We start from the raw sequence: 25,140 nt of genomic DNA, 5'->3' as shown, positions 1-25,140 counted from the left end.
TTGGCCCAGCGTTGTCCAAGTTTGGCCGGGGTAGGCCGTCATTGTAAATAATCATATATATTATTTTTTTAAACAGCTAGGCAGGTCTTTTCTTTTCGCCCATAATTTGGCTACCATGGTTATGCCCCCATCCACAGGGTACAAGTGGTCACTGGATGGTCTGATGTAAACATGGCATCTCCATCACCAGATCTCAGCCCAACTGAACACTTATGGGAGATTCTGGAGCGGTGCCTTAGACAGCGTTTTTACACCACCATCAACCAAACACAAAATGATGAGCAGGCTTTTCCCAATCTAGTGGAGCTACAGAACCAAGCATGCTAAGACATTAACAAATACAAGTTACTTCCTTACAGTAAACATTTTTCAAACAGCAATGCAAAGTGCAATTCTTCTTGGGAAAAGATGTTACTAGTCTTTGTCCGTGGTGTTAATATTATATTATATTCCAGAACCATTTGTAGGCCCTGAGGGTTAGGGTTAGGGGGATTTGGACTGCATCACTTTACAACTGTTACGCCCCCCGGTGCTCGAGGGCGACACGCTCCCCGGTGCTCGGGGCGACACGCTCTTCCCCCCAGTGCCCTAGGGCGACACGCTCCCCCCCGGTGCCCGAGGGCGACACGCTCCCCCCCGACACGCCCCCGGATGCCCGAGGGCGACACGCTCCCCAGCACTCCTGCCATCATCATTACGCACACCTACCTTTCTCCTGACACGGACTCGCCTGGACTCACCTCTGTCATTACCTTCCCTATGTCTGTCTGGTTCCCCCACTCTGTTCCCTGCTTCTACATTAATGTCCATATGTCCTTATATACCCGTGTGCTGACGCTGTTACTGTCTTGTTCCCTGTCTGTTCCGGATTAAATGTTTGACTCCCCGTACCTGCTTCTCATCTCCGGCGTCGGTCCTTACAACAACTGCTTTGATTTACTCTTGTTGAAAGAGTAAACAGCTGACTTCTGGAAGTGCTCCCAGACATCTCTGGCCAGATGCTTTTATGACACTGTTTTTCTATTGAAGTGTTTCAAACAAGTTAGCAGTGGCACACTCGTTCTCCAGCGCTCTAGATGCCTTTTTGTGACTACAACTTGTGTTTTTTTAGGTCCTGAAGATGAGCTACAACAGAGTGAAGGAGATCAACAAGGACATCTTCCAAGGCCTGGAGGGACTGGTACGACTCCACATGGACCACAACCGCATCGAATTCATCAACCCGGAGGCGTTCTACGGTCTCACCACGTTACAGCTGGTCCACCTGGAGGGCAACCTGCTCCAGCAGCTCCACCCGGATACCTTCATCACGCTGAGGCACAGCCAAGTGTTCAAGGTGTCCTCCGTCAGGAACATCCACCTGTCTGATAACCTCCTCGCCAGCTTACCCAAAGACGTCTTCACAGGCTGCTCTCAGCTGGAGAATGTCTATCTCCACGGCAACCCCTGGTCCTGCGACTGTCGCATGGCTTGGTTCCCAGAGTGGGCGGAGAGAAATGCAGGTAAAGATATAGTACATTTCTGTGTGCAATATTCTGAATGTTTCACTAAACTGAGTAGTTCTGTTGCCAGTTACTATACATAAAAATTTATCATAAATTGGAATAAATCAGGGAAGACCAGGGTACATCTGGTGGAATCTCTACATGCATGAATTTATACCATGAAACAGAGTGAAAAACATTTATTTATTCAGTAAAGTGATGTTGCGTGGGACAACCTCCAACAGGAAAACCATGCTAGTCCAACCAAGACAGATAAATCTTTCATGGGGACAGATTGTTGGAAACACAGCTGTTTCACTTTTTTCAATCTCAGCGTGACATATAGTACTTAAAATGGCTAAAAGGTGGGAACAAAGGCTCTACTGTTTCATCAAATAATGACATCAGCAAATGTAAATATATCTCCAGATACTCATTGATTATTTCTTAATACCAACTGTGATTTAGAACAGTATCATAAACAACATTTTGAAGGAGTGTGAAAACATGGAAATTATTAAATCATGACATGAAAATGTAAATCTAAATTCAACCATGAACTTGTTTTTCAGCTGTGCTGAAATGCAAGCGAGACAGAAAGTTTGCCAGAGGTCAGGCCTGCCCCATCTGTGAGACCCCCGCTCCCTCTAGAGGCAAAAGCCTAACCCAGCTTCCCCGTGATGCCTTCACCTGTACCAAGCCCTGGATCCACCCCCATCTGAAGCAGAGGAACGTCAGCCTGGACGAGGGGGATTACACCCCTGTCTCCCCCCGGGACTTCATCGCTCCCATTGGATCTCTGCAGATGAATCTGACAGCTCAGTTCCACAATGACGCTAGCCTTACCTGCACAGTCCAGAGACCATCAGCCATGGAGAACCTGACTCTAACCCAGGTGGAGGAGGGAGAGAAGAACGTGACCATGCTCTCCACCACCATCTCTACATGGCTGGTTTGTAATATTGACTACGACCACATCCAACAGCTCTGGCGCATCCTGGCTACGTACAGTGACGTTCCCATGAGGCTAGAGAGAGGGTTGATGCTCTCCAGGACCCCAGACATGATCTACAAGTACAGCCAGATCAGACCAAAGGAGGGACATGATGAAATCCACACAGACATTGAGGCTGAGATTAAGGCTTCACCCGCGTGGTTGATGCAAGGAGAGGTCAACTTTCAGCTGGACCGCACTACAACCACATTCTCCACCTTGCACATTAAGTACAGGTCAGTGGTCAACCTGCGTGTGGAGAACAAGGTGTCACAGAGGAGGGACCGTTACAGCTGGACCATCATCAAACGAGACAACCAGACCCAGACTGAGCACTCTGTCCTCATAGGTGGGGTCCTACAGTACACAATGTGTCGTGGATGGGTAGAAATGTGCCCATATAATGTATATATTTATTATTTATTTAACTAGGCAAGTCAGTCTTATTTTCAATGACAGCCTAGGAACAGTGGGTTAACTGCCTGTTCAGGGGCAGAACGACAGATTTGTACCTTGTCAGCTCGGGGGTTTGAACTTGCAACCTTTCGGTTACTAGTTCAATGCTCTAACCACTAGGCTACCCTGCCGCCCCATATACTGTAACATACTTTCAAGAACAACAATATAGCAATGTGCATTTAATTAAAAAAATATATTAAAAAACAAAAAAAATATTGATGTGATTCTTGTTGTGATTTTAAGGTGGGGTGGTGGAGCTCAACTGCAAGACCTTTGGGGAACCAAAACCCTCTGTAGAGTGGATCTTATCGGACGGCAGTAAGGTGCGGGCACCCTACTCCAGTGAGGACCGCAGGATAGTGATCACCGCTGATGGGAGGCTGACCCTGAGAGGAACAGACACCTCAGACACTGGCCTTTACCGCTGCATCGCCACTAACTACCTGGACGCAGACGTGCTCAGCTTCCGGGTCACCGTGCTGTCTCCCGATGTGGAGGAGGAGGAGGTCAACGGGGTCAAGCTCTCACGGCCTCTGGGCCAGAGCCTGGTTCTAGACTGTGGGTCCGCAGGCAACCCTGAGGCCTCGGTCCAGTGGATTCTACCTGACCACACAGTGCTGGATAAATCCTATGGGAACAGGAAGCTCTATAGGAATGGGACTCTAGGAATAAAAGATCTGACCTCCAGAGACCGGGGATTTTACAGGTGTCTCAATGCTAACTACCTGGGGTGGACCTGTTGACATCCCAAGTGACAGTCACTGGGGAGGGGTCCAGGAAGGTGACAGTGGTGGATAGAGAGGGGTCAGGGGCGGAGGCTTTGGTTGAGGTTGACGGGGCCATAGAGGAGAGGGAGGATTCCCACAATGAGGTCCCTTCCTCCAGCCTCTCTAACAGAACTATCCAGGAGTCCAGGACCATCACATCAGACAGGCCCTACCCCAGACTCAGGTCTTCCTCTCAGGGCAGAGGATCAGCGGGCTCTTGGGGGAGAAGGAGGAGCCCAGCCAGCAGCAGGCGCATATGGAGCAACAGGAGGGTATTTGATCAAGCCTCCAGGAAAGTAGACATCCAGAGATTTGCAGAGTTCATGAAGAAGGCCCAAGGTGGTTCAACAACAAAGACAAAGAGTGCGAAAGAAAAAGGAGATTCAGAGCCTGACATGTCTGGGGACCCGGATGCTGGATCTGGGGAGGGTCTGTCTCATGAAGACGGACTCATTGTTTTACCAAGCAGCGTCATGCCAACCACAGATTCTCCAGATGAAAGTATGATGGGTGTAACTGCAAGCATAGAGAATTTAAACAATCAGAATAATGTCATGGCAACCACCGACAACAGTGAAACCAGTGTCATGAGAACCATGGAGATCCCAGATGACAGTCGGACTAGTTTCACTGTAACAACAGAAAATACTGACAGAGTGACAACACTGACGACAGATTCATACACCCGGTCAGACGCCACACCCATCGAGTCCACATTCACCCACAGCAACCACAACACAGGAAGTATCAATGAAACTCAGGCCGTCTTTCAATACAGCCCCAGAATTAGTGGGTCTAGTGGTGAGTCGTACTCTTTGGAGAGGAACACGACAGTACCTCTGAGACAACCCGTCACGCTCCTCCTCGCCGTGACCAACACCACAGACGAGACACAGATCCTGTTCTCCAGAGAAACACCTGCAGAACCAGATACCTCCACCGGGGCGGTGCTATCGCTCCTCACGGACCCCAATGTCACCCCCATGATGGACAGTCCCAGATCACCCAACAGAGAGCCTGAGATCCACACAGCCACTGACCCAGACAGCCAGACCACCTTCACTGCAGTCACCACCACAGAGAGAGAGCAGGATGAGATCACCTTCCACACCACCCAGAGGATCAAGTCCCCCCGTCTGCCTGCAGGCTCCACCATCATCTCCCGCCAGCAGATCCATATCATCCCTCCTATGAAGGGCAGAGGAGGAGGAGGAAGAGGAGGGGGCCGGAGGAGGAACTTCCCTGGCAGGAGGAGGTTCATCAAGCCCAACCGGATCACAGACATCCAGTCCATCCTGAACAAACTCAAACAGCCTAACATTGTGAAGAAGCAAGGCAGCAGCACAGTACCCAACACTATGGAGCTAACCACGGGTAAGTTATGTCATGTTGTTGAAATATGTACTGTAGTTTCTTGTCTTTGATGTTGACGTTATCTTTGTTGAGAGACTTGAGCCATGAGGAAGAGCCAAAAGATGATGATGGTGATGAGGATAGCCATGATGATGATGATGATGATGATGATGATGATGATGATAGCCATGATGATGATGATGATGACGATAGTGATGATAGCCATGATGATGATGATGATGATGATAGCCATGATGATGATGATGATGATGATGATAGCCATGATGATGACGATAGTGATGATAGCCATGATGATGATGATGATGATGATAGCCATGATGATGATGATGATGATGATGATGATGATGATGATAGTGATGATAGCCATGATGATGATGATGATGATGATGATGATAGTGATGATAGCCATGATGATGATGATGATGATAATGATAGTGATGATAGCCATGATGATGATGATGATGATAATGATAGTGATGATAGCCATGATGATGATGATGATGATGATAGCTATGATGATGATGATGATGATGATGATGATGATAGTGATGATAGCCATGATGATGATGATGATGATAATGATAGTGATGATAGCCATGACGATGATAATGATAGTGATGATAGCCATGATGGTGATGCTGATGATAGCCATGATGATGATGATTGTTATTGTTGTTGCTTTTTCAGACTGTGACTGTGATGAAGATGAGAAGAAGATAGGTGGTCAGCGGGTCGTCACACCAACAACATCTCCTAAAACTCCCAACGTCCCTAGCTCCTCTCTAGGAAGAACAGAGAGACCGACCACCACATACTCAACAGAATCCCCCACCACAACCACCCAGCCCACCTCCACTCACTCTCAGTCCCCCACCACCACCCAGCCCACCTCCACTCACTCTCAGTCCCCCACCACCACCCAGCCCACCTCCACTCACTCTCAGTCCCCTTTCACCACCCAGCCCACTTCCTCTCACTCTCAGTCCAGAGGTGAGGTATCCAGCAGCTACATGACCTCCACTAATGCCCCAGAGTCTGACCCAACACACAACCCTATGACGAGCACAACAGATGAACCAACAACCTCCACCATCACAACCACAAATGCCTCCAAGATGGTCCGTGGTAAGATCATCTGGGGCAAGCTGTTTGGGAACAGGGACAGGCAGAGGGAAATAGTCAACAGGCTACGTAAACCAGCCAGGCCCTCAACCACCCCAGAGGGCTCAACAATAGTCCAACCAACCACCACCACAACTACAACCACAAACGCACTTCCCACCCAGCGGTCTCTGGCTGAACCTGTGACCGAGTCACCGTCTAGAGCAGGTAAACACAGACAGACCCCAGAAATCTCATCAGACGATGACTATGGAGATTCATTGCCTGACTCTGAGGCCTCGTCCTCTGTGTCTGAATCTGGAGGGTCAGCGGGGTACCTATCCCGTAGATTTGGGGGAAACCGGAGACCAAATGGCGGGTCAGGGGGGTACCTATCCCGTAGATTTGGGGGAAACCGGAGGCCAAATGGAGGGTTAGGGGGCAGGAGGCCTTTCAGGGGCAGGAGGCCTTTAAAAAAAAACATAACAACTACGGAAGCCCCCAGCACCACCATAGAATCAACAGAGCCTTCAACCACCATGGAGACCACCATGGAGACCACCACATATCCCACAGAAACCACCATGGAAACCACCATGGAGACCACCATGGAGACCACCACATATCCCGTAGAAGCCACTATGGAAACCACCATGGAGACCACCACATATCCCACAGAAACCACCATGGAAACCACCATGGAGACCACCATGGAGACCACCACATATCCCGTAGAAGCCACTATGGAAACCACCATGGAGACCATCACATATCCCACAGAAACCACCATGGAAACCACCATGGAGACCACCACATATCCCGTAGAAGCCACTATGGAGACCACCACATATCCCTTAGAAACCACCATGGAGACCACCATGGAGACCACCATGGAGACCACCACATCTCCCACAGAAACCACCATGGAGACCACCATGGAGACCACCACATCTCCCACAGAAACCATAATGGAAACCACCACATATCCCATAGAAACCACCATGGAGACTACCACATATCCCACAGAAACCACCATGGAGACCACCATGGAGACCACCACATATCCCTTAGAAACCACCATGGAGACCACCATGGAGACCACCATGGAGACCACCATGGAGACCACCACATATCCCACAGAAACTACCATGGAAACCACCGTGGAGACCACCACATATCCCACAGAAACTACCATGGAAACCACCGTGGAGACCACCACATCACCCACAGAAACTTCCATGGAAACCACCGTGGAGACCACCACATATCCCACACATACCGTCTCCGTCTCCAACCCCCTGTACACGCCGTCCAGAGAACCAGATAGGTCTGCAGTGACTGTGTCCACTGACATGACCTCCGTGGGAGAAACCACCACAGACTCCGACTCATACGATAATGAGAACTGGACAGATGAGATGAAGTCCTCCACTAACCGTCCACGAGCCTACACTTCCACCACCAGGCCCAGAATGACCTCTCCCACAACTTATCCAACCACCACCTCAAGGCCTTACACTACATCATCAACCCGCGTCCAGACTAACATAGACCCCATCAGAGTGAACACTAACATCAGGCTCCCGTCAGGGAGAGACAGCCGTTACCAAATCACACAGAGACCCATGATCAGGAGAACCAGGCCCAAGGTGTCCAGTAACAGGGCCAGCAGTGGCCCAGACAATACCCTGACCTTTGACACACTGACTATTCTGGAAGCAGAGCAGGGGCACGCCAAAGCCCCCTATAGCAGCAAGGACATAGACGATGCCATCTCCAATGCCTATACCCACATCACCGGCTATGATACGACAATGGCTAACATTGTGGGCTTTGAGCGGTCCACCAAGGACATGCTCACCAAGCCCAGGATCGTGGGAGGCAACGCTGCCAGCTTCACTGTCCTGTCCAACTCAGACGCCTTCCTTCCCTGTGAGGCCGCGGGCAGCCCTGAACCCACCATCAGCTGGAAACGCTTCTCTTCAAGCACTGGTATGGAAAATAACAGGATATAGATATTAAGAATGTTATAAAGCTACTTTGGAATGAAGCTATAATGTTCATTTATATATTCTCTCTCGCTTCCGCCATCTCTTTCTCTCTCTCTCTCCATATCTCTCTCCATATCTCTCTCTCCATATCTCTCTCCATATCTCTCTCCATCTCTATTTCTCCCATATCTCTCTCTCTTTCCATCTTTCTCTTTTTCCATCTCTCTCTCTCTCTCTCTCTCTCTCTCTCTCTCTATTCCTCTCGCTCATCTTTCTCTCCATATCTCTCTCTCCATCTCTTTTCTCCCCATATCTCTCTCTTTCTCTATCTCTCTCTTTTTCCAACTCTCTTCCTCTCTATACCATTGTCCCTCTTCCCCTCTCTCTCGCTCCCTTTCAGGAAGCACAATGACCATCAACGGCAAGATGAGCAAGTTTGAAGTGTTCCCGAACGGCACTCTATCCATCCAGAATGCAAATATCAAAGACCGTGGTCAATACCTCTGCCTGGCTGAGAACGATCAGGGGTCGGACAAGCTCCTGGTCACCCTGTCCGTAGTGGCCTACCCCTCACGCATCCTGGAGCCCAAGGTACGGGAGATCAAATCCCACTCTGGGAAGACAGTGGAGATGAAGTGCAAGGTGGAGGGCCGCCCCGCCCCTCTGGTCTCCTGGATCCTGGCCAACCGCACCCAAGTCAGGGGCCACAACTCGGGTTCCAGAGTGTCAGTGACCCCAGAGGGCACTCTGCTCATCAAACAGGTGTCTGTGTATGACCGGGGCCACTACAAGTGCATCGCCAGTAACCCAGCAGGAGCCGACACTGCCACTGTCAGACTGCAGGTGGTGGCAGCACCTCCTGGTATCCTGGAGGCCAAACGACAGCAGGTCCGGACCGGTGTGGGTCAGAGCCTGTGGTTACCCTGTACCGCTCAGGGCAGCCCCCAGCCCACCGTGCACTGGGTCCTCTATGATGGAACGGCAGTACGGCCCCTGAAGCCCTCTGTGGACCCCAGGGTGTCTGTGTTCGCTAACGGGACGCTCCACCTGACCGATACGGCCGCCTCGGACAGTGGGAAGTACGAGTGCATCGTCACCAGCTCTACAGGGTCAGAGCGCAGGGTGGTGACGCTGACTGTGGAGAAGAAGAAGGAGATGGCTCCTGAGATCGTGGAGGCGTCACACCGCAGGACAGAGCTGGCGTATGGGGACCAGCTGAGGCTGAACTGCTCGGCCACCGGAGACCCCAAACCCAGGATCATCTGGAGACTACCGTCCAAGGCTGTGGTGGACCAGTGGCACAGGTAATGATTACTTAGTCTGTATTACACACGTAATCACACAGACTATCCTGAGACGTACACAGGCACAATCGCACGCCAGCAGATAAACATGCGAACACACTGAAAGGTATCCAGGTTTTCCGTGCTACAACACAGCTGTTTAAAAACACCAAAATAGATATTATTGTAACTTCTCCCCAAATGATTTACTTGTGTTTCCAGAAAGCTTCAACTGGGGTTCTCCAGCGAGAGGTATTGTGCCTCTCCAGTATAAGGTTGAGTTAGCACTGAGCACCTAAAACCCTGTCGTTTGAAAATGTCCAGAAACGTGGATGGAAAACAGAGAAAATAAAGACAGACTGAAACACATCATGTAAAGACTGCTCTGTTACACTTTACAGTATCTCTGTTTTCATTTGAAACTTCTGGTTTAGGGTCTCCATTTTCCCCTCATATTCAGCTTCCTGCATTGCCCCTCAGCGTGCTACCCCTCACATAGGGAATAATGGTGTTTAATGTTTCTATATGAGTCAGATTAGTCGATCCCCGTGTGTTTTACATCAGGAGAGAAGGTAAATAAGATGCTTGAGCTCCTTGAGCGTGTGGATTTATTAAGGTATAACCGATCCGATAGCTCAACGGACAGGGTATTATCCTGATTAATGTAATCTAGAAGAAACTGGAGCTGCATGTGAAAGTCCTTTAGATCTGAAAATCCAAGTATCAATTGGAAGGAAAAGGATGTTTGGCTCGCTTTCGTCTGAGTGTGTTTATAATTAACAGTGGACTTTGTTTTCAAAAGAATAGCGTGCCAGTGTTCATGTCCTCTAAGCCTGATGTTGTGGTGACAATAATATTTCAATTTATACAGGCAATTGTTTTTATTCGTTTCAGTACCAACATTTCAACACTCACGCAAGTGGGCTTACATGTTTGGACCTTTCCAGGAAAAGGTTTCCTTTGTATTGATATTCAGATGACATCGCTAATGATCATTAGCATGAACTAAACATCTGATCTACAGCTGCATGTTAATTAATGAGCAGGGATATCTCCGAGGACAAAAAGGTACACTGTTGCCTTCCACTGAGCCCATAACATGGTCATCATGACAAGCCTTAGCATGCTGTTAAACCCAATGAACATGACCCAGTCGAATGACCTTCGTCAGCCTCTTAATGTTTTCTCTATTAGCAGTGGTTGTTAAAAGCTGGTGAAAACCTGAGACCAGAATAACTGAGGGGGTTATTTTCCAAAATAACAAGCGAAGACGACGGCATTTAGTCTGGATATCAACATGAACAAGTTTTATTTTATTTGAGCAAGGACCCAGTCAGAGTTCTTTAAAGAGGAACTTGAGAGAACCAGAAGAACATTGGCCTGCTGGTGGGGGACTTTATATTGCTCCTAATAATGTCGTTGACATTCTGCCATGTATCCTCTCTGCATGCAACCACTGAAAATAGAGCTTGTACATATTTCGTGACAGAGACTTATGTAGAACATTGACCCCCAAAAAAACCCACAACAATTATTTTGTGAATGTAACAGTAAAAAAAGGCATTTTATAATGGTTTGATTCACTGGTCATTGAATCGTTATTCCCCCCACCACCTCCTATTTCATTAGCTAAATGGTTTGATTCACTGGTCAGTTCATTTAATCGTCATCCCCCTATTTCATTAGCTAAATGGTTTGATTCACTGGTCAGTTCATTGAATCGTTATTCCCCCCCTATTTAATTAGCTAAATGGTTTGATTCACTGGTCATGGAATTGTTATTCCCCCCACTCCCTCCTATTTCATTAGCTGAATGGTTTGATTCACTGTTCAGTCCATTGAATCATTCTTTCCCACCTATTTCATTAGCTGCATTTTGTAAATAATGACACTTAGTGGAATGCTTTCCCCCTCCCTGTGTTTCTTGTTTGATTTAAACTGTTATGGTGGCTGTCTTGGCAACCCTGACAAGTTTTCTATTAAGTGCTTTATTACTGTCTGCAACTGTCTGCAACTGTAGTAGGATTCGGAACAAACCATTATTGTGAGTCATTGCCAACGGCCTTGAGAAAAGACAGACCAAGGTGAAATACACATATGCTGATCTGCTGTAAGCCTGTCTGGCCCTGTAAGAATGGCATCACTCGGTCCCCCCATCCCCCTGTCTCTGTGTGTCAGTTCCATGAGCACGGGCCCTACCTAGTGGACAGTCTGTGGGGTGTAGCAGGCACAACATTCAACGTATGTTTGTTTTGTAAATGGAGATGGATGGAAGTACCAAGCAGGAGGAGAAGTCATTAGACGCTGTTCACATGATGACAAGACTGCTTTTTTTTTTTTTTTTTTTTTTTCTCACCTTTATTTAACCAGGTAGACTAGTTGAGAACACCTTTATTTAACCAGGTAGACTAGTTGAGAACACCTTTATTTAACCAGGTAGACTAGTTGAGAACACCTTTATTTAACCAGGTAGACTAGTTGAGAACACCTTTATTTAACCAGGTAGACTAGTTGAGAACACCTTTATTTAACCAGGTAGACTAGTTGAGAACACCTTTATTTAACCAGGTAGACTAGTTGAGAACACCTTTATTTAACCAGCTAGTTAGTGAGAACACCTTTATTTAACCAGGTAGACTAGTTGAGAACACCTTTATTTAACCAGGTAGACTAGTTGAGAACACCTTTATTTAACCAGGTAGACTAGTTGAGAACACCTTTATTTAACCAGGTAGACTAGTTGAGAACACCTTTATTTAACCAGGTAGGCTAGTTGAGAACACCTTTATTTAACCAGGTAGGCTAGTTGAGAACACCTTTATTTAACCAGGTAGGCTAGTTGAGAACAAGTTCTCATTTGCAACTGCGACCTGGCCAAGATAAAGCATAGCAGTGTGAGCAGACAACACAGAGTTACACATGGAGTAAACAATTAACAAGTCAATAACACAGTAGGAAAAAAATTATATACATTGTGTGCAAAAGGCATGAGGTAGGCGAATAATTACAATTTTGCAGATTAACACTGGAGTGATAAATGATCAGATGGTCATGTACAGGTAGAGATATTGGTGTGCAAAAGAGCAGAAAAGTAAATAAATAAAAACAGTATGGGGATGAGGTAGGTAAAAGTGGGTGGGCTATTTGCCGATAGACTATGTACAGCTGCAGCGATCGGTTAGCTGCTCAGATAGCTGATGTTTGAAGTTGGTGAGGGAGATAAAAGTCTCCAACTTCAGCGATTTTTGCAATTCGTTCCAGTCACAGGCAGCAGAGAACTGGAACGAAAGGCGGCCAAATGAGGTGTTTGCTTTAGGGATGATCAGTGAGATACACCTGCTGGAGTGCGTGCTACGGATGGGTGTTGCCATCGTGACCAGTGAACTGAGATAAGGCGGAGCTTTACCTAGCATGGACTTGTAGATGACCTGGAGCCAGTGGGTCTGGCGACGAATATGTAGCGAGGGCCAGCCGACTAGAGCGTACAAGTCGCAGTGGTGGGTGGTATAAGGTGCTTTAGTGACAAAACGGATGGCACTGTGATAAACTGCATCCAGTTTGCTGAGTAGAGTGTTGGAAGCAATTTTGTAGATGACATCGCCGAAGTCGAGGATCGGTAGGTCATCACGTGTTCCAATTAAAACAGAAAATATTCCCCAGTAGTCTAAACCCTACATGGCCTATTGTACATCTGCATAATGTTTTAACATAGAACATGTTATTGTAAAATCAAACATAAGAAATGTAATCTTTGAACATTTTTTAAAGCGTTGAAAATCAAAACGATATTATATGTAAAAAAATAAAAAATAAATGTCATTGTTTCTTTCCACTGCTTTATCGGTTATGTGTCGCTATCTTCAAATGATGACAATAACTCTTTTTTTATATCTTTATCAGGATGGGAAACCGAATCCAGGTCCTGGACAACGGCACCTTGGTCATGGACTCTGTGAATGACAAGGACGCTGGGGACTACCTGTGTGTGGCGCGCAGCAAGGTGGGAGACGACCTCCAGCTCATGAAGGTCACTGTGTCCATGAAGCCAGCCAAGATCGAGCCCAAGACGTACGGCAAGAAGCAGGTCCCCTACGGCAACGACCTGAAGGTGGACTGTAAGGCATCTGGAACCCCGGAGCCAGAGATCTCCTGGGGCCTGCCGGACGGCACCATGGTCAACAGCGCCCTGCAGTCAGACAGCAGCAGTGGAGGGGGACGTGTACGGCGATACATCCTGTTTGACAATGGCACACTCTATCTTAATCAGGTGTGCAATCTTACATTGGCCTGCTACTCTATAGAAATAATGGGCAGTATTCATTGGTCAACTCAATGTGACTAGATGTAGTCCTTTGATTCTGAACTGCTGGTGTTGTGTCTGTCTATAGGTGGGCATGGCGGAAGAGGGAGACTACACATGCTACGCCGAGAACCAGCTGGGCAAGGACGAGATGCACGTCCACATCACCGTGGTGACGGCAGCGCCACGGATACGTACGCCCAGCCGGACCTACGCCCAGGTGAAGCCTGGAGGCAAAATCCGCTTTGACTGCGAAGCCACGGGCGAGCCCAAGCCCAAAATCTTGTGGATGCTCCCTACTAACGACATGATCGCAGCCTCCAACGAACGCTATCTGATGCACATCAACGGCTCCCTAGACATCCAGGATGTTAAGCTGGTGGATGCTGGGGAGTACGTGTGCTTGGCTCGCAACACCGCCGGGGATGACAGCAAAGTTTACAAGATAGATATCGACGGCAACCCTCCGGTGATCAACGGCAACTCCCAGAACAGGATCGTAGTGAAAGACACGGCCACCAAATACTCCAGGAAGTTCATAGACTGCAAGGCCACTGGAGACCCGCTTCCCAAGATCACCTGGATCATGCCGGATAACATCTTCCTGAACGCTCCGTACTTCGGCAGCAGGATCAACGTCCATCACAATGGAACTCTCGAGTTCCGGAACGTCCGTCCGACGGACATGGCGGAGTTCGTCTGCATGGCGAGGAATGACGGTGGAGAGGCAGTGATGGTGGTACAGCTGGAGGTCACTGACATGCTCCGAAGGCCTATCTTCAAGAACCCCTTCAACGAGAGAGTAATGACCCGTATGGGGAAGACCACAGTCATGAACTGTTCTGCAGATGGTCACCCAACACCAGAGATCATCTGGCTGCTACCCAACGGAACCCGCTTCACCGGGGGCTCCAACCGGGGCTCACGCCAACACCTAGGCAATGACGGAACCTTCGTCATCTACAACCCCAGCAAGGAGGACGCTGGGAAGTACCGCTGTGCCGCTAAGAACTCGGTGGGCTACATTGAGAAGCTGATAGTTCTGGAGGTGGGTCAGAAGCCATTAATCCTCACCAGGCCCAGAGGGATCGTACGCAGTGTGTCTGGGAACCCTCTGTTCCTTCACTGCCTGGCTGATGGCAGCCCCAGACCCCGGATATACTGGACCATCCCTGGAGGCCACACCCTGGCCAGACCGCAGGTGCATGGGCGCCACCAGCTGATGGAGAATGGGACCCTGGTTGTCAAGGACACCACCCTCCACGATCGGGGAAACTATGTGTGTCGGGCGTCGAACGACGCTGGCGAGGCAGTTCTCACAGTGCCAGTCATCATCATCGCCTACCCTCCCCGCATTTCCACGGGACCCCCTCCCACCGTGACAGCGATGGCGGCGGCGCCCATACAGCTCAACTGTGCTGCCATCGGGATCCCAAAGCCAGAGATTACCTGGGAGCTGCCTGACCGCTCTGTGCTCTCCACTGCAGGAAAAGGGCGGCCCACGGGCAGCGAGCTGCTCCACCCTCAGGGCACCCTGATCATCCAGAGACCCACTACAGCAGATTCTGGCACCTACAAGTGCCTGGCTAAAAACCACCTGGGCACGGACTCAAGGGTCACGTATCTACGTGTGCTGTGAGCACCAGCGCTGACTAAAGGGGAATATAAAACCCCTGGACTATAAACTCTTAACAGACACGGTAACTTCACAGTGTTTCTTATGATGTACAATGTCAGGAAAGACTAATTTCCACATGCAGACTTGTGAGGAGCGGGGTTTGTGGAATAGTTTGATCACGGTACAGCTCACATCAATCAACCAAGTAGCAGAACAGGATTATTAAGAGAAGTAGGAGGGAATGGAGGAGGGGATGGAGGAGGGAGCGAGGAAAAATAGAAGCTGTACAGAGGAGGGTCTGTTCTTTGCCAGGAAAGTCGTGACTAGCGAGGTGTTATTCTTATTATAACAGAGTCAGAGGTCTGGAAACGCACGGTTGGTTCTCATTTGAGGTGTTTTTAACAAGGGGCTAGAAGGTGGGTCTTACAGTGAGGCTACTTGTTGAGTGTTTTGACCAGACACTTTACTATTACAGCCTGTGGGGAGAGAGGAAGAGAGAAACTCACTATATTCCCTGTGGACACTTCCTCAATGTTTTATTTTTTGGAGTGTTGGTAATGACTCATTTGCTGCAATGACAGAAACATTCTATTATCAGAATGTTTGTAACTATTTTGCTTTTCAAGACACATTTCATATTTCATATTTCTTGTGAATAAATCTTTATAAACAGGCAGTATTTTGTAATGAATTCTGCCAAATATACATTTTTAATATACATTTTACACTGGATTATCATACAGTTTTTCAAAACAAATTTCTCACTTTTCTAACTGTTTATATTTTTTAATTAGCATTGTTAGTTTGTCATGTTGTTGTCTATCTTCCCCCTCTCATGGTTTGACAGTGCTTGTATCAATACAAATGCAGGAGTTTGATTGGTGTTAATAGCGACTTTTATGGAGGTGAAAGTATCACCTACACAGTATTCAGGGGCATCGTATGAACTGTCACTAAAAGTAAATGCATTATTGGTTTTATGTAATAATATTCCTTTTGTAACTATTATCTACTTTGTGAATTAATGGTACGCGGGAGATGAAATTAAACCAAAGATGGAATGTGTTTCTTGTACTGTATTTTGTCCTGTTTTGACAATGTGAAGCTAATTGAGCTGATTTAGGCAAGGTGGCTGAATGGATTTGTTTTGAGCAACCTGGTCTCAGCATTGCGTAATATTATGTATGTAAATCTGAAACACTCCATTTAGTATGATATGTTAAGTTTCGTATGTTATGAATTAATTTGTGGATCTCCATCACCCATTTTGCATGACATGTCACCAATTACAATTCCTATTATATGTTACGAATTAGCAAAAAGGTACAATGTATTAAGAATTTTCGAACGTACTACGTATTACGGATTTGCAAAACATATGATATGTTACGAACTAAAGCTAGGTGACTAAAGTCAGCTTGCTGGCTAATGTTAGCTAGGCATTAGGGTTTGACTTAAGGTTTGGGGAAAGATTTGATAAAAGGATTAAGGGTAGGGTCAGGGGAAGGCTTAGCCAACATGCTAAGTAGCTAAAAAATAGTAAGTAGTTGAAAAGTTCTGTTTTTTTGTTATTGTTATTTACGAATAGCCAGGGGAACACTCCAACACTGACATAATTTACAAGCGAAGCATTTGTGTTTAGTGAGTCTGCCAGATCAGAGGCAGTAGGGATGACCAGGGATGTTCTCTTGATACGCTCATGAACTGCCCAATTCTCCTGTCCTGCTAAGCATTCAAAATATAACAAGTACTTTTGAGTGTCTGGGAAAACGTATGGAATAAAATGTAAAACCTTTTCTTTAGGAATGTAGTGGAGTAAAAGTAAAAGTTGTCAAAAATATAAATAGTAAAGTAAAGTACACATACCCCAAAACTACTTAAGTAGTACTTTAAAGTATTTTTAATTAAGTACTTTACACCACTGGTCTGAGGGCACAGCTGGATTTCTTATAAGCATCCGAATTAGTGTCCCAATCTTTGAAAGCGGCAACTTTAGCCTTTAGCTCGGTGCGGATATTGCCTGTAATCCATGACTTCAGGTTGGGATATGTACGTATGGTCACTGTGGGGACGATGTCGTCATTGCACTTATTGATGAAGCCGGTGACTGGGGTGGTATACTCCTCAATGCCATTGGATGAACCCCGGAACCCCGTCTGTGCTAGCAAAACAGTCCTGTAGCGTAGCATCCACATCGTCTAACTACGTCCGTATTGAGCAAGTCTCTGGTACTTCCTGCTTTAGTTTTAGCTTGTAAGCAGGAATCAGGAGGATAGAATTATGGTCAGATTTGCCAAATGGAGGGCGAGGGAGAGCTTTGTATGCGTCTCTGTGGGTGGAGTAAAGGTGGTCTAGGGTGTTTTTCCTCTGGTTGCGCATGTGACGTGGTAGAAATGAGGTAAAACTGATTTAAGTTTGCCTGCATTAAAGTCCCCGGCCACTAGGAGGGCTGCTTCTGGATGAGCATTTTCTTGTTTGCTTAGGGCCTTATACAGCTTGTTGAGTGCGGTATTAGTGCCAGCATCAGTTTTGTGAACTCTCTTGGTAGATAGCGTGGTCTACAGTTTATCATTAAGTACTCTACCTCAGGCAAGAAATACCAAGCCAGCTCTATATTATCCATGTCGTCGTTCAGCCACGACTCGGTATAACAATATATTACAGTTTTTAATGTCCCGTTGGTAGGATAGTTTCGTCCGCAGATCATCCAGTTTGTTTTCCGGTGGTTGGCCAAAAGAACCGATGGTAGTGGTGATTGACTCACTTGCCTATGAATCCAAACAAGGCACCCCAACCTTCTCCCTCTGTATCTCTGCCTTTTCTTCACACGAATGACAGGGATATGGGCCTGTCAAAGCAGTATATCCTTCGCCTCTTAAGAATCTAGGGGGCACTATTTTCCTTTTTGGGAAAATAACATTCCCAAAGTAAACGGGCAATTTTGTCAGGACAAGATGCTAGAATATGCATATAATTGACAGCTTAGGATAGAAAACACTATAAAGTTTCCAAAACTGTAAAAATATTGTCTGTGAGTATAACAGAACTGATATTGCAGGCGAAAGCCTGAGAAAAATCCAATCAGGAAGGGGCTCTTATTTAGAAAGCTCTGCGTTCCTATGTGTCCCTATTGAGCAGTGAATGAGATATCAACCAGATTCCTTTTTCTATGGCTTCCCTAATGTGTCTAGTGTCACAATATATATTTTCAGGCTTTTATTTTGAAAAATGAGCCTGAACGTCAACATTGCGTCAGTGGTCAGCTGGAGTCTCTCAGAGTGTTGTGCGTAAGAGACAAATGCGGTCATTGTTTCTCTCTTTCCTACTAAGAAGCCACCTGTCCCGGTTGATATATTATCGAATAGATATTTGAAAAACACCTTGAGGCTTGATTATAAACAACGTTTGCCATGTTTCTGTCGATATTATGGAGCTAATTTGACCGCAATTTCCGGTCGAATTCTCAGCCAAACGTGAAGAACTAACCGAGTTATTTCGGCTACAAAAATAATATTTTGGGAAAAAAGGAACATTTGCTATCTAACTGTGAGTCTTGTGAGTGAAAACATTCGAAGCTCATCAAAGGTAAACAATTTAATTTGATTGCTTTTCTGATTTTCGTGACCAGGTTGCCTGCTGCTAGCTAGGCATAATGCTATGCTAGGCTATCGATAAACTTACACAAATGCTTGTCTTGCTTTGGCTGTAAAGCATATTTTCAAAATCTGAGATGACAGGGTGATTAACAAAAAGCTAAGCTGTGTTTCAATATATTTCACTTGTGATTTCATGAATATGAATATTTTCTAGTAATATTTATGTCCGTTGCGTTATGCTAATTAGTGTCAGTTGATGACAACGCCCCCGGATCCGGGATGGGTAGTTACAAGAATTAAGGATCTGACCCTTTTTTTCAAATTTTTTCCTAAAATGACATACCCAAATCTAACTGCTTGTAGCTCAGGACCTGAAACAAAGGATATGCAAATTATTGATACCATTTGAAAGGAAACACTTTGAAGATTGTGGAAATGTAAAATGAATGTAGGAGAATATAACACATTAGATCTGGTAAAAGATAATACGAAGAAACAAACAGTCATTTCTTTGTATATTCTTTGTACCATCATCTTTGAAATGCAAGAGAAAGGCCATAATGTATTATTCCAGATTAAGCACAATTTAGATTTTGACCACTAGATGGCAGGAGTGTATGTGCTAAGTTATAGACTGATCCAATGAACCATTGCATTTATGTTGCATATTTTGTATCAAGACTGCCCAAATGTGCCTAATTGTTTTTTTAATAACTTTTCAAGTTCATAACTGTGCACTCTCCTCAAACAATCACATGGTATTATTTCACTGTAATAGCTACTGTAAATTGAACAGTGCAGTTAGATTAACGAGGATTTAAGCTTTCTGCCAATATCAGATATGTCTATGTCCTGGGAAATGTTCTTTTGATTTACAACCTCATGCTAATCGCATTAGCCTACGTTATCTCTGTAGGGGAATCCACCAAACCTGTAGAGGTTAACTTCTTGCGTCGAGCCAACCCGGATCCGGAATCATGACTACAGCCTCAAGCCCATTACCATAACGCAACGTTAACTATTCATGAAAATCGCAAATGAAATGAAATCAATATGCTATCTCTCATGCTTAGCCTTTTGTTAACAACACTGTCATCTCAGATTTTCAAAAATATGCTTCTCCAACATAGCAAAACTAGCATTTAGCATTTAGCGTTAGCATTTAGCGTTAGCATCACCAGGCAACATTTTCACAAAAACCAGAAAAACATTCAATAAATCATTTACCTTTGAAGAACTTCGGATGTTTTCAATGAGGAGACTCTCAGTTAGATAGCAAATGTTCAGTTTTCCTGAAAGATTATTTGTGCAGGAGAAATCGGTCCGTTTTCTGCGTCATGTTTGGCTACCAAAAGAAACCGAAAATTCAGTTATAAAAACGCTGAACTTTTTCCAAAATAACTCCATAATATCGACTGAAACATGACAAACGTTGTTTAGAATCAATCCTCAAGGTGTTTTTCTACATATCTCTTCAATGATGTATCGTTCCTGGAAGTGTGCTTCTCCCTCTGAATGGCATGGTAAAATGATTGCACCTGAGAATTGCGCACCAATTTAGACAAAGGACACCGGGCGGACCCCTGGCAAATGTAGTCTCTTATGGCCAATCTTCCAATGATATGCCTACAAATACGTCACAATGCTGCAGACATCTTGGACGAACGGCAGAGAGCATAAGCTCGTTCACGACACATTCACAGCCATATAGGAGACGATAGAAAAACAGAGCTTCAAAAATTCTGCTCATTTCCTGTTTGAGGTTTCATCTTGGTTTTGCCTGTAGCATGAGTTCCGTGGCACTCACAGATAATATATTTGCAGTTTTGAAAACGTCAGAGTGTTTTCTTTCCAAAGCTGCCAATTATATGCATAGTCGAGCATCTTTTCGTGACGAAATATTGCGCTTAAAACGGGAACGTTTTTTTATCCAATAATGAAATAGCGCCCCCATAGCTTCAACAGGTTAAAGAAAAAATCTTTGTCCAGTTCGAGGTGAGTAAACTCTGTTCTAATGTCCAGAAACTATTTTCGGTCATAAGGAACGGTAGCAAAAAATATATAAAAAAATAGTGCAGTTGGTAGTATTACTTCTACTATGTTACGTCTAGTCTATGATATCAGGTTGCTTTTGAGTTGTGTTCAAGGGGGCAATTTTAAACAGAGGTCTACATAGCCCAAATAGGTTCCTCAGCCAGGTCACTATGGGGTTGGAGGCTCTAGGGTTTGTCCCAAAGTTGTTTTAGAGCTCACTGCCTAGGTGATGGTGGTCATTAGGAACATCACCTCTGTTCCCTACAGAGGAGGGAGGGGAGAGTGATGGAGGAGAGAGGGGGAGGGGTGAGGGAGGGGTAGTAAGGTACTCTGGCTGCAGGAAGGGATTTATTGAGGCTTCTGGTTTACTTTCTTCAGCTGTGAAAATTGTGTCTCTGCCTACCCTGGGATGTAGATCCCTTCTCTCACTACCCTGGGATGTGTGAGATCCCTTCTCTCACCACCCTGGGATGTGTGAGATCCCTTCTCTCACTACCCTGGGATGTGTGAGATCCCTTCTCTCCCTACCCTGGGATGTGTGAGATCCCTTCTCTCACTACCCTGGGATGTGTGAGATCCCTTCTCTCACTACCCTGGGATGTGTGAGATCCCTTCTCTCTCTACCCTGGGATGTGTGAGATCCCTTCTCTCTCTACCCTGGGATGTGTGAGATCCCTTCTCTCACTACCCTGGGATGTGTGAGATCCCTTCTCTCACTACCCTGGGATGTGTGAGATCCCTTCTCTCACTACCCTGGGATGTGTGAGATCCCTTCTCTCACTACCCTGGGATGTGTGAGATCCCTTCTCTCCCTACCCTGGGATGTGTGAGATCCGTACAAGGACATTTGGTTTGAGAGTCTACGATGATTTCTCAGCCTTTATGCTAAATGGAGTGCAAAAGAGAGAGAAATAGAACATGGAGCTATAGAGAGAGAGAGCGAGAGAGAGAGAGAAGAGAGAGAGAGAGAGAGAGATGGGGGAAGAGAAAGATAAGGATGAGATCAAGATAAACTATATTTGTGTCATCAACAAACACTTTTCAAGCTTTCTATTTCCAAATAATATCATTTCATAGTTTTTCTTGTACTTTAGGAATATACACTTTCTGTCCAGTTGTCCATAAGAGGAGGACAGTTGAAAAAGAAGACCACACACTCCTCTGGCCACTACACGGTCTGCACGGTGTTTTCCTTTGTCTTGCTGGCTGGATCGCTCCTCTTGAAAAAAAATAGGTCAGAACAATAATATTAAAACGTTAATTACAACAACATTCCATCTGCTGTACGGCATTACAACTGGAAACTATTTCACAGTAAATTACAACAAATTAAGGGTCACTTTTAACGACGCACATTTAAAGCAGGCAGAACAAAGGCCCAGCTCCCGTTGACTTCAGTTTGACCTCAATTCTAATGCCATCGCTACAGCTGAAATATGATGACAATATCACAACAGCCAACAAAGAAGAATTGAGATTCTAATAGCTATGGGACTGTAGTACATAACTCAACCATCTGTTTGAAGGTATTGTAAGAAGGAGCTGGTATTTTTCCACTCTGCTTCTGTTCAGCTTAGTCACACGGTCAAAACAAAGAGCCAGTGAGAGTGACCACATTTTTCAGTCATGTTTTTTACTATCGTCCACGGGCACAGCTGTGTGGAGAAATTAAGAGAACAGAGGCTGGCTTGAACAGAGAGGAGTAACGGAACTAACGTTATCATTTTTTGGGGCGCTATGACCCGATACACATAGCCACAAGAGGAAAACAAGGTAGCTTATGATGCCCTGATCTGCCGGGGAGGGGTGGAATCAGCCATGACTAAGCATTTTTAAGACCACTCTATAAGACCTCTATATAAGACCTCTATATAAGACCACTATATAAGACTATATAAGACCTCTATATAAGACCACTATATAAGACCTCTATATAAGACCTCTATATAAGACCACTATATAAGACCTCTATATAAGACCTTGGACCACTATTGACCATATAAGACTCCATATAAGACCACTTGACAATAAGTTTCCTGAACTCCAAGATCACCTACGCGCCATGCAGTAGGACATGTGTTTCTGTCTTTGTCTTATCCTGTGTTTTATCCCGTGTAAATAGCCAGTCAGTTCGCTGATGACACTGACTTGATCAGCCTGTTGCATGATGATGAGGAACACCATGGCCCGGACCTAGATGACTTTGTAGAGTGGTGTGAGGAATCACACTTGGTCCTCAATACCAACAAGACTAAAGAGATGTGCACAGACTTCAGGAAGTATACAACACCTACCTCTGCAACATCTATCAGAGGTCAGAATATAGAGACTGTAGAGGAATATAAATATCTGGGTGTCCTTTTAGACAATGAGCTTCAGTGGAGTAAACTTTTTGTATTGTTTGTTAGTTTGGTAATGCCACTGTCAGCCAGAGAAACATGCTGAGAAGGATTATTACCACAGCAAGCAAGGTACTTGGAGTCAAACAGACAGGCCTGGATGAGATCTTTAAGGTCAGGGCCCTCCGCAAGGCTCACAAAATCATTTTAGACCCAAGTCACCCCCTGTACCTGGACTTTGAATTACTCCCCTCTGGGCGCAGGTATAGGGCACCCCTCAACAGGAAAAACAGAATGAGACAATCATTTGTGCCAGGTGTGATATCGGGGAATGTTCCCATTGACTCCTTAAGGCCAGCAGGCTAGTCTTTTCTTCCTTTTTATTTCATGTTTTATTTCTTATTTCTTACTATTATTATTTTTATTGGTGCGTAACTGTTATGAAATTTGTATAGTCAATTTTGTTTTGTATTTAAACGCCACTTTAAATGTGTACATGACACTGCAACAACATTTTCCCATGGGGACAATAAAGTCAGTAAGTAAGTAAGTCTATTTCGTATATATCTTAATCTCACTTTCTATCTAGGAACTAAATATACTTTCCTGCAACCCGCCTCACACAATGTGGTACGGATCTGCTATTGTTATTCCTTATAACTGGAACTTCCATTAGGAGCTAACCAGCTAACTAGTTACTAGTCCTTGTTAGCCACAGCTAGCGGTCCTATAGCCAGCTAACTAGCTACTAGTCTTTGTTAGCCACAGCTAGCGGTCTTCGCCTTTTTCCCCATCATCAGCCAGCCTTAGCTCGGACAACACCTGCCAGCCTGCACAGCGCAAAATCAATCAACCCGGAATATATCAGACTGTTTCTCTCTACCATATCACCGGATTCCTGCCGCTCTGGATCATTACACCAGTTCATTACACCAGATCATCACAGCTAGCTAGCTGCAAATCAGTGGCTACTGTTAGTTAATGCCTCTGTCCAAAAGCAAGCACCAGCTAGCCTTGGGCTAGCCTCGAGCTAGGCCCATATACCAGCTTGTTCTAGGGCTAAAATACCTTCTTTGCCAATTGGCTTGGAACCTTTATTGTCAACACAGAGCCCCGCCGATCCATCACGACTGGACTGCCGACGTGATCACCCGATGTGGTCTCAACAGGCTATTCTGTTATGATGTTGCCGAAGAAACATCTACTATGCCGTCCCGCTAGCTTTTCTGAACGCTGTGTCCCCTGCTCGCCTAGCGTAGTAGTGACTACCGAACAACACCCTGACTATTGATGCTCTTTTGACCATATGATCACTCGGCTACACAGCTGATGCCCTCTGGACTGTTTCAATAACACGGTACTTCAGTTTGTTTACCTGTCTCGAACTCAGGTCATGTGTGTACCTAACTGACCCGCTCTGCCCATTCATCGCCATTTACCCATTGTTGTCTTAGCTCTCCTGATCAACCCCTGTGATTGCTTTATACCGCTCTCTAATGTTAATATGTCTATTGCTGTCTTGGCTAGTTCTTACTGTTTAATTGCACTGTAGAGACCTCTTTCCCACTCAAAATGCTTTAGATAGCTCTTTTGTCCTACCCCACACACATGCGGAGACCTAACCTGGCTTAACTGTTGCCTCCATAGACGAAACCTCTCTCATCGTTACTCAACGCCTAGGTTTACCTCCACTGTACTCACATCCTACCATACCCTTGTCTGTACATTATGCCTTGAATCTATTCTACCATGCCCAGAAATCTGCTCCTATTATTCTCTGCGCACTAGACGACCAGTTCT

The 25,140-nt window shown here is 45.7% G+C and overlaps 1 protein-coding gene across 1 annotated transcript in view; it reads left to right on the top strand.

Moving 5' to 3' along the window:
* The window catches only part of LOC115117509 (immunoglobulin superfamily member 10-like), a 19,280-nt gene extending 2,844 nt beyond the window's left edge, over positions 1 to 16,436 (top strand). The window contains 8 exon segments of the mRNA XM_029645980.2: positions 1,112 to 1,502; positions 2,057 to 2,827; positions 3,181 to 3,666; positions 3,669 to 5,078; positions 5,766 to 8,171; positions 8,571 to 9,474; positions 13,354 to 13,720; positions 13,842 to 16,436. Of these exon segments, the coding sequence (XP_029501840.2) occupies positions 1,112 to 1,502; positions 2,057 to 2,827; positions 3,181 to 3,666; positions 3,669 to 5,078; positions 5,766 to 8,171; positions 8,571 to 9,474; positions 13,354 to 13,720; positions 13,842 to 15,392 (8,286 nt within the window). The 3' untranslated portion in view covers positions 15,393 to 16,436.
* Positions 16,437 to 25,140: the final 8,704 nt, after the last annotated feature.

This window comes from Oncorhynchus nerka, linkage group LG11 (genome assembly GCF_034236695.1).
Source record: "Oncorhynchus nerka isolate Pitt River linkage group LG11, Oner_Uvic_2.0, whole genome shotgun sequence".
NCBI lineage: Eukaryota > Metazoa > Chordata > Actinopteri > Salmoniformes > Salmonidae > Oncorhynchus > Oncorhynchus nerka.
The sequence above is the reverse complement of the archived record's forward strand: the minus strand, read 5'-3'. Positions and strand labels throughout refer to the sequence as shown.